The 13,654-nt window shown below is 37.4% G+C and overlaps 1 protein-coding gene across 17 annotated transcripts in view; it reads left to right on the top strand.

Moving 5' to 3' along the window:
- The window catches only part of HDAC9 (histone deacetylase 9), a 917,296-nt gene that overhangs the window by 62,846 nt on the left and 840,796 nt on the right, over positions 1-13,654 (top strand). For 16 of the 17 annotated variants that reach the window (XM_054559003.2, XM_054559009.2, XM_054559005.2 and 13 more), the window contains exon 2: positions 11,444-11,564. In XM_054559003.2, the coding sequence (XP_054414978.1) occupies positions 11,540-11,564 (25 nt within the window). In that variant the 5' untranslated portion in view covers positions 11,444-11,539. Of the gene's footprint in view, positions 1-11,443; positions 11,565-13,654 lie in introns of those variants that run through there. The other variant, XM_054559006.2, reaches the window with a different exon arrangement.

The raw sequence follows: 13,654 nt of genomic DNA, 5'->3' as shown, positions 1-13,654 counted from the left end.
CATCTTTTATGCCCAAAATAAGTGTGTCAAGATTTTTTCACTATTTTTTTCTTAAGGAAGTATTGCAGAGGAACTTAAGAGTGAGTGACAGTTGACAAAAAGAAATGGTTGCCTGGAAACTGGCAATTTAAATAACTAGGAGCTGATATGATTTACCAGCCTGATAAACAGCTAGGACTTTAATACAATCTAAAGGGCTGCTACAGATGTTGGATTGAGCTATTTATATGTGTTGATCTGTCTCAGTCTATTTTAATACATGCATATATATATATGCATTTTTTTTGCAGAACTGGAATATAAAAGCAAAGGCTGTATCTCTTCCCCTATATGACATTAATAGAAATAATAGAAATTGCCTTCAATAAAATGAATTGTTTTGGTCCCCTTGTTTCTATACAGATTTTCAGTTTCAAAGGTGGCTTTCTCACTCAGGGGGAATAGATGTCCTGTGGATTGAGTGCTGAGTTTTTTTTAGTCCTGACACTGTATTTATATACTTAGTAATTGTTACCTTGTTTTTTCAGGTTTTATCATTTGAAACTTTACTCCATTTGTTGAGATGGAGTTGCAGATACTTTTGATTCTTCACAGGAATAATGAGGTTTAATAGGATTGGTTCTGAGTGAGTTAGCTTAATCAACTGGCCTGTTTTACTAATGGGATAATTAAGAGGCTTTATCTTCTCATGGGCCAGTTAGCTTCCTGGAGCAGGTGAATGTCTTTGCAGCCTCCTTGATCCTCACTAGACATCTTTCACATGGTTCTTCGAAGAGATGATAGAAAAGCTGCAGCCTATATTGTACTGTAATCATAGTATAGTAACCCAGAGTTCCCTCTTCTGGCAGGAGGTCAGTACTATCATTTTGTGTATAAATAACTGATGGCATATTTGTGAAGCTGTCTGTATAAAACTCCACCATCTCCTTGGGAATGGAATGTGCTACATACAACAAACTATCATCATGTTACTAGCATAAAACTTGAGATAATTTTGAGGATAATTTTGACAGTGGAAATGTTTTATGATATGAGGAATACAAAAATAGATCATTTAATTCACAGAATAGTTGAAGGACACAGCAAGGTAATTTTTAAATTGTTTCTTGCAATTGTTTACAATTCACTGAGCGTAGTAGCTATGACTTGGAGAACTTCTGGGAAAGGAGGACATTTTTACCATCCATGCATGTTTGAATAAATTTCAGTCTCCTAAAGCTGTGCACCAGCTCTTTGATGTATCTTCCCTTCTGTGTCTAATCACAGTGAGAACTCCCTTCTCCTAATTCCTGTAGCACTTGTGCTGTCCCATTTTTTTTTTTTTTTGAAGAAAATAGCTATCAGGGCTGCAGTGTTTCATAATTCGAGGGGCAGTTTGTAACACAGAGGCCCTGAATGTCATAATGTCTCACATATATTGAGCACTATGCTAAGTATTTTAAATATATTATCACTCATCCCTAGTGACCCTGCAAGTAGCTATTAGAGCCAGCAACTTACCAGTGAGGAAACTGAAGGTCAGAATGGTAAATAATTTGCCTGTGAAAATACAGCAATTGGAATTTGCATTAAGGTCAGCCAGACTCCAAAGTCAGGGTACTTTTCCTTGTACTACTCTCTATATATGTTTGTTATTTTGTTTCTTAATTGTTCATATGCATATGTTGTTTCTCTTGTGCTTCTCATACTTTAGCTTAGTTAAGAATCACCATGGAAACTTGTTTAAAATGCTGTTTCTGGGCACTTGTCCTAAAGATTCTGATTCAGAAGTTCTCAGATAAGTCCTGAGTGTCTGCATCTGCATTTTCTGAGGGGTTCCTGGACTGTACTCTGAGAAATCACTGGTATGAAATCTGGGAGACAGGAGCTCTCTGAACAACTCTCCCAGCTCTGAACATTCATAGCAAGCACTCAATAAGTACATGTTACATTCAAGTAGAGCTAACTTGCTCCTGTGCAAAATATAGCGCACAAGGTTCCATAGCATGAACTTGGATTGTTCTTAACTTGAATATAAAGTTTGTGTGAGTTAGAAAAGTCAATACTAATTCTAGGGTGAAGTTCAAAGAACACAATATCTGATATGATTCATTTTTTACAAATTGGTGTATTCTGGAAATTTAGGTGTATCCTAAATTAGGTGTATTGGTGTGTTTTCACAAGGAAGTTTCCATAGACAAAGGAGCAGCATTAGCTAGAAAAGAACCAGAGAGGGATGGAATTGAAGTAAGTTGTAGGTATAAAGTAGAGTTCTTTGGAAGGGGAGGAGGAGATGGAGATAAAGATGGGAGATGAGATTGGTTCAACTCATTAGTGAAGGTAAGTTCTTTGGAAAGGGGCCAAATAACCAGTGGCCTAATGAATTGCAAGAGATTCTAGAGAAACCTAGTAGAAAAGAGGGTCACAGATGTGTTAGCGGTGAAAAGAATTGGACCAAACGCACAGACAAAGCAAGGAAAGAATAAAGTGACGAAAGCAGAGATTTGCTGAAAATGAAAGTACACTCCACGGGGTGGGAGTAGCCTGAGCATAGGGGCTCAAGAGCCCAGTTATGGAATTTTCTAGGGTTCAGATACCCTCTAGAGGTTTCCCATTGGTTACTTGATATACACCCTATGTAAATGAAGTAGTAGCCCACGACCAGTCTGATTGGTTGCAGAAAGTGACCAATCAGAGGCTGAAGTGAAGTTATAAAGTTCTGTACAAATGAAGACTTGGCCCTCTACCAGCCTGATTGGTTGTGGGAGGGGTCCAATTAGAGGTACTTTCAATTCCTCATCTGCTGTGCAGAAAAAGGTGGGGAGGGTTGCAAAGGGAGTAGCCTTTGGTCCTTTTGTTACTTGAGCACGATAAGTTGGGGTTTTCCTTTTGATTTAGTTCTAGGAAGTCAGTGCAAATCAGCTTTAGGGTCCCTGCCTCTAGAACCTATTCTCCTGCCTCAGATGGAGGGATAAGGAGTGAACAGAATCAGTGTCAATGTGGGTCTTGGCTGGAGAGGGTGCCATGTACCTCACATCTTTGGGCAATGGTCCTGGTGACTTAAGACTCATACTGGTTTCCTTCTACATTGTGTGGGTATTTTCTGTTATCACTTCTTCACCTGAGGGGCACATCTGCTTGTGCCTAGAGATGTGTCTAGGCTGGCTTAAAATTGTATGGACTGCTAGCAACAGATAGAGCAGTGAGTAAAATGATCAGTAATATCCTTCCCAAAATAGAGAGACCTTAGGGTCTATTGAAATTCCCAAGTCAATCTGTTAAAACATATTCAAGTTCTTTATGGAAAGATCTATACAATATCAGGGGAATAGACCTCGTGCTTCCCTTCACATTTCTGCAAAATGATACTTGTTTCTAACTTAGTTTTTTTTCTTTCCGAATGTTTTTCTTTCTATTAACATCCAAGTGATTTTTTTATATAGCTAACACGAGTGAAAGATTAAAGTAAACATGGTATATTCACAAGCAAAGGATAGCACAGTATATTTCCTTAGAGTACACATTTGCCTTCTAAAAGAAAGAAAAAGAATGAAAAAAAGCTTTAGTAATTAGATGCCTGTTGTAACCCTAGTGGAGTGAGAAAGATTAATAGTTGTGCTATAGGACTCTGTTCCACAGTGAGAGGCACTGTGTGTCACTGTTTTCTCTTGGGATGAAATTTGGCCCGAAGTAAAATAAAATTTCTGTAGTGATAATAACAGCCAATGTTTTTGAGCACCTTCACCTTACCAATGATTACTTTACATTTATTTCCTTCAAGCCTCACAATGACCTAATAAATTAAATAATTCATGTTTAAGCAACTGAGGCTCAGAGAGGTTAATTGACTTCCAGACCACCCAGCTAGTGAAACATTTTACAAGAACACTTTGCTCAACGTGGGGATTATCAGATCTTCAAGAGTTGAGTTGCAGCATTAAAGAAATGTGATTAAAGAAATCACAGAATTTTAAAAAATGTACACAATATTGAAGCTTGAAAAAGAGAATCATATCACTCTAAATTACAATGATGGCTAAAGGTCTTTTGTGTTTGGCTAGCTGATCATAACGCATGCCTCCACACAGGTGAGGGAGTAGACAGTGGAGACGGGTTCTTTTCAACATGCTTGGTCGGCAGTTTTCTGCAGGGAAGGTTATAGAGTGTGAGTTACAAAGCCCTCCTGCTGCAGAGGTATCAGAGGTTGTCTGTTACAAGTTCCTTCACTTCGACTATTACTTCCTTTTCACAATTCTATTTTGGACTTCTGTCCAGTGTGTATTTACAGGTAGACAAAGCTTTTTTTCTTCCTTTCTTTCTTTCTTTCTTTCTTTTTTTTTTAACAACCCCTTTGCCATGACTGAAAAGAAGCCTGTATATCCTGCAGTTTCTGGGCATTGTGAGTCTCCTTTTAAACTCAAATTGGTGATAATGGTGACTGTGACTCCCTATTGTCCAAGGAGGGGAGTTGCAGATAGGGCCTTCAAAGATGATCCAATAAAAATCAGTGGAGTTAAGACTTTTTGATAAAATGATCTTTATGATGTAGAGGCATTTGGAATATGGGTTGGGTACTGGATACCCTGGGGCTAAGCCCAGTGTTTAAAAATCAAGACTTACTACGAAAAGGTCTATTTTTATTAGTGCAGGTACTGTAGTTGGCAAGATTTCTTCTTATGAAATGCAATATCCAGCAGACCATTCCTGATTATGTTATGTATTTTTAGATGTTACCATTGAGTTATATTTATAGTATAGACTACTGAATCTTATCTTAAATATGCAAAATATATGCATAACTAACCTCCCAAGCTGCGTTCCCTGCTCTATATTACACCCGACAATGTAGCCTGTTCTTAAATGGTTTTCCTAAAAGTCTTAGAATGGAGCTTATTATTTGCTTTTAAAATGTGCACAGAGACTGTATGTTAGATGTGTGGCCTTCTGGGTGACATGTTCTGCTCCTAGATATACTCTTAAGGGTGAAGTCAGCAAACCTTTGGCAGTGCAGGTGGGGAGTGAAACCAATAGTCTTGCGTAGATAACTCCCCAGAGTCCAGAATGAGCCAAAAGTAATTGATATGCCAGTCTTTGCCAGCATGTTTGGTGAATCAGAGCAGCAGGTGTCTGTTACGGTATTGGGGAAGGTTAAATCACCGAATGCATTGCTGGTGTGGCCCTTGCTTGTGTCCATCAGCTTCCCAGTCCCCAGAACCCCCAGAGTCCTAGACTCTCATCATCCTGTTCCTCAGGACAATATAAATATTATCGGGAGCACTGTGAGCACAGTCCTGCTTCTGCTACTTAAAGTTGAAGGGAAATGAGTATCCTTACATCTCTGTATCCCATGTTCCCCTGTGTTCATGAATAAGTGGTTTGATTGTTTTGAGGCCAACTTGAGTTTGTAGAGCTTGTCTAATAAAAAGATGGATGTCCTTGGGGGAAAAAAAGCTGAGGCTAATAAGGTGAGAGAGAAACGGAATCCTTTCAATGAGCTAAGAAATTACTTCAATTGAAAAGCCTGGGAAGTGACCCTATCTTGGTCAACATATTTCATGGGTAAGGTTTGGGGATGTCTGGTGTCTTCCCAACCCATGAAGGCACCCATCCCACCTGGGTTTGCCCTTTCTATATGGTGGACCAAACTCAGGAATATTTTTCTTTCTTTCTCTGATCCAAATCCAAGGACTATGTTCTAGTCCTTCAGAAATCTATACTAACAAATTGGATAAGTGATTCTGCCTCAAAGTTGCATAACTACAGAATCATTGGTTAAGTTCTTACTGCCTGCTCACTTATTCATCAGGAACTTATTGTGTACCTGCCATGTATCAGGTACTCTCCTAGGTGTGGGGGTTACAAAGATGAATGTAGTGCAGTCCCCGAACTGAAGAACATAGTCTTATCATGGATGAAAGTACTCCACTAACATAAGATACATTATTATTGTCTAACATATGTGATGTTATTATGGGTATGGTACAAGATACAGTGGAAACAGAGATGAGAAAGCTGATCTTTTACTTGGAGTGGTTGGCTAAGAATTCTCATTTCAGTATGGCTTTAAAGAATTCAAGATATGGCTGGGTGTGGTGGCTCACACCTGTAATCCCAGCACTTTGTGAGGCTGAGGCAGGACGATGGGGATAAATTGTTTCTATAAAAAAAGTAAAAATGTTAGGTGGGCATGGTGGCACATGCCCATAGTCCCAGCTACTCGGGAGGCTAAGGTGGGAGGATCACTTGAGCCCCGGAGGTTGAAGCTGCAGTGAGCTGTGATCACGTGAGACCAACTGATACCCTATCTCAAAAACCAACCGACCAAAAAAACCCCAAGAATTCAAGGTGGGAGATGCAGAAAAGGTAATAGTATCCTTTGCAGACAGAGACACAAAAGCATGGACATGCGAATGATACTGTGCAGGAATAGTCAGGACTCATAGTCAGCTGATATGTTTTAGTAAAGCTCCACCAGTGCTCATACAGGTGTTCATTCTGAGTAGCCTGTGCCTCGGTAGTAGCTAATAATGTTGAACATCACTCTAGGAGTAATCACAGATTTCCTGAAACCATAGGGGTTATACATGAGGAAAAGAAGGAAGGAGAAAAAGTGGGATGAAAGGAGACCAGTTATGAAGGCACTTGAATACCAACTAAAGAGCTGTGTGTCACCAAATTGTAGTTACTGACTCATTCATTTATTTATACATTCCCTGGAGGCAGGGATACCAGATAGAAGACTAGATTAAGAATCCAATCAAGAACAAACAATTAATTGAGCTAAGGCAGTATTAATTGAAATGGAAAGGAGGATTCAGATAAGAGAGATATTTTTAAGAGGTCAGTGTTCTGACTCTGGTGACTGTCTACGGTAAAAGCAAGAAACAGAGAAATGAAATAGAATCTAAGGTTTCCATACTGGGTAACAGTGTGTCTTGTATGTGCTCAGTAAGAGTTGTTGAATTGAACACAGTGTTAGGAGCGGTTTTCTAATGCTTTTCTCCAAAGTTGAAATTACAGCAGAATTTCAGGTTGTAAGGCATGAGAGAAAGAGAGAGAGAGAGAGAGAGAGACAGAGAGAGAGACAGGATCTGATGAATCTCTTGGTGTTCAACGTGTTGGCACAGTAAGCTTTTCCCACCGATAAATGATCTGTATAGTGATTGTGATAAACTGAGTTTTTGAAGGATACTCTATGGAGGAACCATGGTTAATGGCTCAATTTGAGAAGAGAAGGACCTGTAGATAAGTGTGAATGGCTGTGTAGACTGAACTGTACATTTTGGCTTGCCCTAGCCATGAGAAAGATATATCAGATTTAAATAGACAAGGTTTTTGTTACCTACATAGACTACAAAAGTGTTCTGCTTTTTTAGTAGCACAATATCCAAAATAATACTAATTACCCAAAAGTGGGGGAAAAAGACAACTGTAATAAGAAGTTCAGAGTACAGTTAAAAACCAAAATGATTATTGTGATATTCAAGGAACATGAAGTCTAAGTCAAATTTGAAAGCTTCTGTTGTGAGATGATTTGTAGACTTTTATGGCAACTTTTGGATTCATTGTATCATGTTTTGTGACTGAGTTTGATCTATTCAATGGCTTGATAGATCCTTTGGTAAAGAAGACCTGTATCGCAATGAGCCATTACTGAAGTTGTAATGAGTAGTAGATAGGCAATGTCTTGATGTTCAAACAGCTCTGCTCAAGTGGCCTGTAATTCCTTGCAATGCCACGAAGAAAGCACTGGGCTAAGAGTTACAGGATCAGCCCTCCATTTGCCAGCCACATATCTGTAAACAAATCCCTGAACCTCTTTACACCTCAGACACCTTGTTTGTAAAACGAGAATAATAACAGCTGATTGGGTATACCCCAAAGGGCTGTTGTGAAGATCGGAAGAGATACTCCATGTACAATTTCTTTGTGACATATAAAGCTCTGCTGACTTGTGATGCTATTACTATTGAGCAGGCCACTTAGGTGGAATGGTTAAAGGACCTATGGAAGACCACTACGTATGATGTTAAGGACAGTAATAGGCTGGGATAGTGAAATGTGGTAGTTCCCTCTCTTTTTTCTGGCTGCATGGGTAAGCTGAGACTGCAAGATGTCACTGTCTTGAGTTGTTGCCCTGTGCTACATCTGAGGATATTACAGTAGTAACGTACTTTCAGCGAGCTGACAAAATTGTAGTTAGAGATGATCTTTTTGAAGCAAAGGACTCCTAGTCTTTTATTGTGGATTTATGTAGCTCAAGGGATATAGTTAAGAACCAAAATAACCATTCCTGGATCTTAAGAGACAAAGGATTCATAGCAGCAGTTGTTTTTGCTGCACTTGTGTTTATCTCCTTAAATGTGCACCTATATGTATATGTTTTTTACAGCATGGGGAAACTCATGTTAAAATTCATTGAAACCATTAATTGAAAGCAGATATATTTCTATTATATGTTTTGATAATCTGTATTTACAAACAATTTGTATTATTTTTCTATTCTTTTTTGTTATCTACCCACCTGAAGGGGAGTTTCCTATTATTTCTAGTTCAGGCTTATAAGAATGACTAATATATGTGGGGAACTTCTAAACAGTCTATTACTCTGCAGCCCATTTGGATAAAGAAGTGTGGGAAGATTTGAGAATAAATTCCTCATTGTCATCGACAGGTGTTGACCACTGACCCTTCTTTCTTTTCCAAGCAACTTAAAGTGGTCTTAATTTGTATAAAATTATATATCAATTTTGTCCCTAGAAGGTTTGGATCAGGCTGCTAATCAAATTTCGTGGGCATGAGGAGAGGGAAGCATATATAGCCTATGATGTATCTATACATGTGATGTGCACATATGTACAGCAGATCCGTATCCCTGAAACATTTTAGGAGAACTCCTTAAATGACCATATTCTACTTGTGCAGCTGTGGCAGTAATGATAACTTTGGTTTAATGTGGATTATTGGAAATGGAAATGCAGTAAATGGAAACTAGTGTCTATCAATATAGAAATGCCTATTCACTTTCATTAAAAGAGTATTCAGATAACATTTTCATAAATGTTAGAGCAATGTGTCATGTGGAGGCAGTTATTAAAAAGACTGAAGGCAAGGGGAGTTTAACTTTCAAAAAGACTTGATATTTGTAAGTCAGATTTATATTTCCATCCCAGATTTACTTTGCAACTCAGGTTTGGAGCTGTGAAGTCAAAACCCAACTATTACATGCCCAGCCACAAATCAGCATGTCATGGAGAGTTGTTATGTGTGTTTTTGTGGAAATAAGTGGGAGAAGTTAACTGCTGTTGAATTGTTCGAAATTATTGGTTAAATTTGAGTTATATTTGCAAATACACAAGTATCAATTGTACAAAGTGACATTAAAGATGAAAAACATTTTTTTAAAAATCACACTAACTATGCCCTTGAAGGAAGGTACCTTTCAGAGCTGCTTCACTTACATTCTCTAAAGGTTTCCTGTTGCTTTCTATTCGTTATTCTTAATTTAAAATCAAATTGTGCCACTGAGAATCAAGAATGTATCAAGAGCATTTACAAAATGTTTCGGACTACAACGTAAAAAAGTAAGAATGACTAAATCTTGAAGCTCACACTTGTTAATTTAAGATAGTCTATAAATTCAAATTCAAGTAAATTTAACTTTTATTTTATTTACTTTTAATTATGAAGCAGATAGCATCTCAGTTTCCTCACCTATTAGGTCCAGGGTGAGAGGAGAGAGTTACAAGTTATCTGTTAGCATGGTTCTTATGAAAGTAATATCAAATATGGTGACATGTCTTTTTAGCACTTTGTAACTATAAAGAACAATGTGAGTGATGTTTATATTTATTATTATTATTATTATTTTTGAGACAGAGATTTGCTTTTGTTGCCCAGGCTGTTGTGGAGTGGCACTATCTTGGGCCACTGCAACCTCTGCCTCCCGGGTTCAAGTGATTCTCCTGCTTCAGCCTCCTGAATAGCTGGGATTACAGGCGCCCACCACCATGCCTGGCTAATTTTTTGTATTTTTAGTAGAGATAGGGTTTCACAATCTTGGCCAGGCTGGTCTCAAACTCTTGACCTCAAGTGATCCACCCACCTCGGCCTCCCAAAGGGTGATATTATTATTATAGTAAATATCACATTGAATAATTTTTATCTAAAACTAATGTCAGAATGTCCATTTCTTGATATAAAAATAAAAAAGTTTGCTCTTCATTTTTATCTTTCTGTAGAGATGTTGCTTTCTCATTGACACAGAAATCAAGACTCTTCAGATGATGTTAATAAAACAGCACATCAATATAATTTTTGAAGGATATTTATAAAAATGTACATTTTAATTGTCATTAAATCTTAATATTTATTGAGCACCAAGGATGTGATGAGAAGTAGCTTGCTAGGTCTAATGACACTACTTAGCTGTTTGAATAACTAAATAGCACATTTCTATTTAGAGACCATATAAGTATTATAGGTATTCTTGGTGATGTTATAAAGTTCTTCAAAGAAAATATGTATTTATATCTGGCTTTATATATTTGGGCAAAAATAGCAATAACACTTTCAAAATAGTGACGGAAAAACGAGTCACAATAAATATGTTGGATTCTGAAGATAAAGGAGTATATAATTCTCAGAGTTACAGCATCTGTCTATAAAAATAGTGCAATTGGGATATACTATTTTAGTAAGAAACTCATTAAGTGTAATTTTAAAAGCTGCTGCTTTTTTCTTAAGTTTGACATTCCAGTAAACTCTTAGGAAAATGTCCTTCCAGTTGCTTTTCCTCCAAGTGTCTAGAAGTGGAAGTACATTAAAATTAAAAGCAGAAAGTCCCTTAAATTCCTTTTAAGAAGTCCATCCTGTTTGTGTGACTCCTAGAAAGACTATGGTTGCTATTACTTTGGGCTGAAACAAGATTACAAAAGACTTTAAGAAGTGGAAATTATCATGGGAGTTTTCTGTCACTCTTATAGTTTATGGCCTATTTGTTCTTTTTTTAGTCCATTAAACATTTCTCTTTGCCAAGAGGTCCTATCTGTAAAAGGAAGTCTTTGATAATGATAGTTTAAAATGCTATGTAATGAGATACTTATATCCAAAAATCCAAAAAAGGTTTTTTATTTCTATAGTAATGATAATAGCAAACAAATTATAGTGAACAGTAAACAGTAAGCTAATTATAATTATGTGAATTGCTTTGTCCCTCACAGATTCCTTCTATACCTATTATTTTATTTCTATGTTCACAATATTCCTGTGCTATAAGGGAGACTGCTAAATTTGCTCTTTTTTAGATGAAGACTTAGAGACCTGGAAGGTTGATATGACTGCCTCAAAGACACATGGTCGCGATGTAGCTGAGTCGACACTCAAGGCCAGTTCTCTGTGTTTCTTTTTCAGTGTGACTTGACATAGCTTGTATCTTAAACACTACATGTTTCTTATGTTCTAGATTTCTCCTCTGCCAACCCCTCCTGGACCATCGTCAGCAGTTGAACGACAAAGGCTGTGAATCTGCATCCTAGTCTTAGCAGTCCCTCTGATTCTCATGATGAGCTCACCTGCACAGCCTGGTCAGTCTGGTTGCTTCTTAAACTGTTAATAGACTTTATGTGAAAGATGTTGCTTTGTGTTGTTTCAAACCAAGTAATTTAATTTATGAAGGAACTTTTTTTTTTTGAACAAAGATTGCTTAATGTAACAAATTTTGAATTTTGCATTCGATAGCTAATTCTCTATTGCTTAACCCAGTTTGCTTCCTGGACAACTGATTTGATTTGCATTGTAGTCTGAGCATGGGACTTTAATTCTTCTGCTTCCAAGGTAACATTCAGATTGAACTTTATGAAGTTATGAATATGAACTATTATATAGGAATCCATTTTGCACCCGTAATCTTTCTCTCCTAACATGTGTCTGTATGCTTTTAAATTATACTGTGGGGCTTTGGAAGTCAGTTTGTGGATTGACTCCACCTCCATCTCTTTGACACACAGGAAGGATATTTTTCCTCCCCACCCTTCTTTGCTGCCACTCCTGTTTCCTATATACATATTTAATTGTAATCTCAGCACCTGCTTCCTCCTATTCCAGTGATGTGTGCTGCTCATGTAGTGCTGTGATCAGCACAGCCAACACCCATTCCTCCAGGAACAGGCTGTCATTTTTGGAACAAACACAATCCAAGTTTTGGGAATGATGAAGTAGGGTCAGATACCACATACTAGTAACAGACAAGTTTTACAAGAATTTTCTGCTTGGATACTTATAGGAGCATTTATTTCTTTATAGATTCTTTAGCATATTGATATCCTTGGTTTATTGAACTCTCTAAGTTGAAGCTTATGTACTATCATATTCAGGGCTTATAAGGGAGACAACTTGCCAAGATTTTCATTCCCTGGATTGCCACACCCAAGTTAGCTATTTGGGAATTCCGCTGTTTCATCAACCTTTCCCCACATCCCCAACAGGCTGCCAACTTGTATGCTGAATTTGGAACTTGATTCTAAATGGTGCAGTCAAGAAATCCCTGAGTCTTTAGTGACAACCATGTTTGATAATTGGCATGTCACTAGGTTAAGCAGATGACAGTTACTTATGCCTGTTATCTCTGAGTCTTTATTGCCTAGGGGTTCTCAAACTTTAGCATGCATTGACATCACTTGGAGAGTTTGTTAAAACAAGCCCTATTCTCATAGTTTTTGATTTCGTAAGTCTGGAGTGGGACACAGGAATTGTGATTTTTACAAGTTCTCCTGACAATGCTGTTGCTGCTTGGGGACCACACTTTGGGAATCACTGGTTTAGCTTCTTCTGCCCGTTTCTCACCCCATCCCCCACCAGCCTCTACAAACAACCTTGTTGAAGTGTGTTCTGTGAGCGGCATTGCTTATTACAATTATAGTCTAGTACTATTATTCTTTCTGTTGGGATGAACTTAAAATAACATTTACCTTATATAGGTGTATATTGCATTTTAAATATTATGTATATTTATTTGTATATAAATTCAGTGTGTCAGAATTGGATTGTTTAAAAGAGGCATTAATTTAGAACCACTATGGTCAAGTATTTTTTTCTTGTGATAATATTTGGCAGTGGATGTTGGTATACCCTGCTCCCCAAGAATATTGATTTTATAAAATGAAAATCTCACTTGAAGCTGCTATTTTGATGAGGAAATTCTTACCAGTCATGATAATTGTTCAGTTATGAGGAGAGAAAAGGTGATGGATAAATAAGACAGCCATTGAGTGAAGCTCACTTGACTTTAGGGTCACCAAAATTTCCTTGTGTACTTTTTTCTTATAAATCATTCTGCTGTGTTGACAATAACATTATGCAGAAGTCTCAATCAGCTCCGTTTGGGAAGTTTTTATGAATGAAATCTGAAGTTGAGGAAAGTGATAGTAAATGTGTCAGGTGGGTAGGAGTTTCTTCTATTTATTGCAAGTAAAAAACTATGATCAGAGACCTGAAATTCACTTTGCATGGATAAAGGAAAATGTTCCTGCCACAAACATAAAAAAAGTTTTTCTCCTGTTATTAGCTTGCATCTTAGGGTGTCATATATATTCTGAGAAATAATCTGATTGTTTGATTTAGAAAAAAATATGTTTTTCTTACATCTTTTTTCCCCACTATCTAAAAAGAGAATTAC

Source organism: Pongo abelii, chromosome 6 (genome assembly GCF_028885655.2).
Source record: "Pongo abelii isolate AG06213 chromosome 6, NHGRI_mPonAbe1-v2.0_pri, whole genome shotgun sequence".
NCBI lineage: Eukaryota > Metazoa > Chordata > Mammalia > Primates > Hominidae > Pongo > Pongo abelii.
The sequence above is the reverse complement of the archived record's forward strand: the minus strand, read 5'-3'. Positions and strand labels throughout refer to the sequence as shown.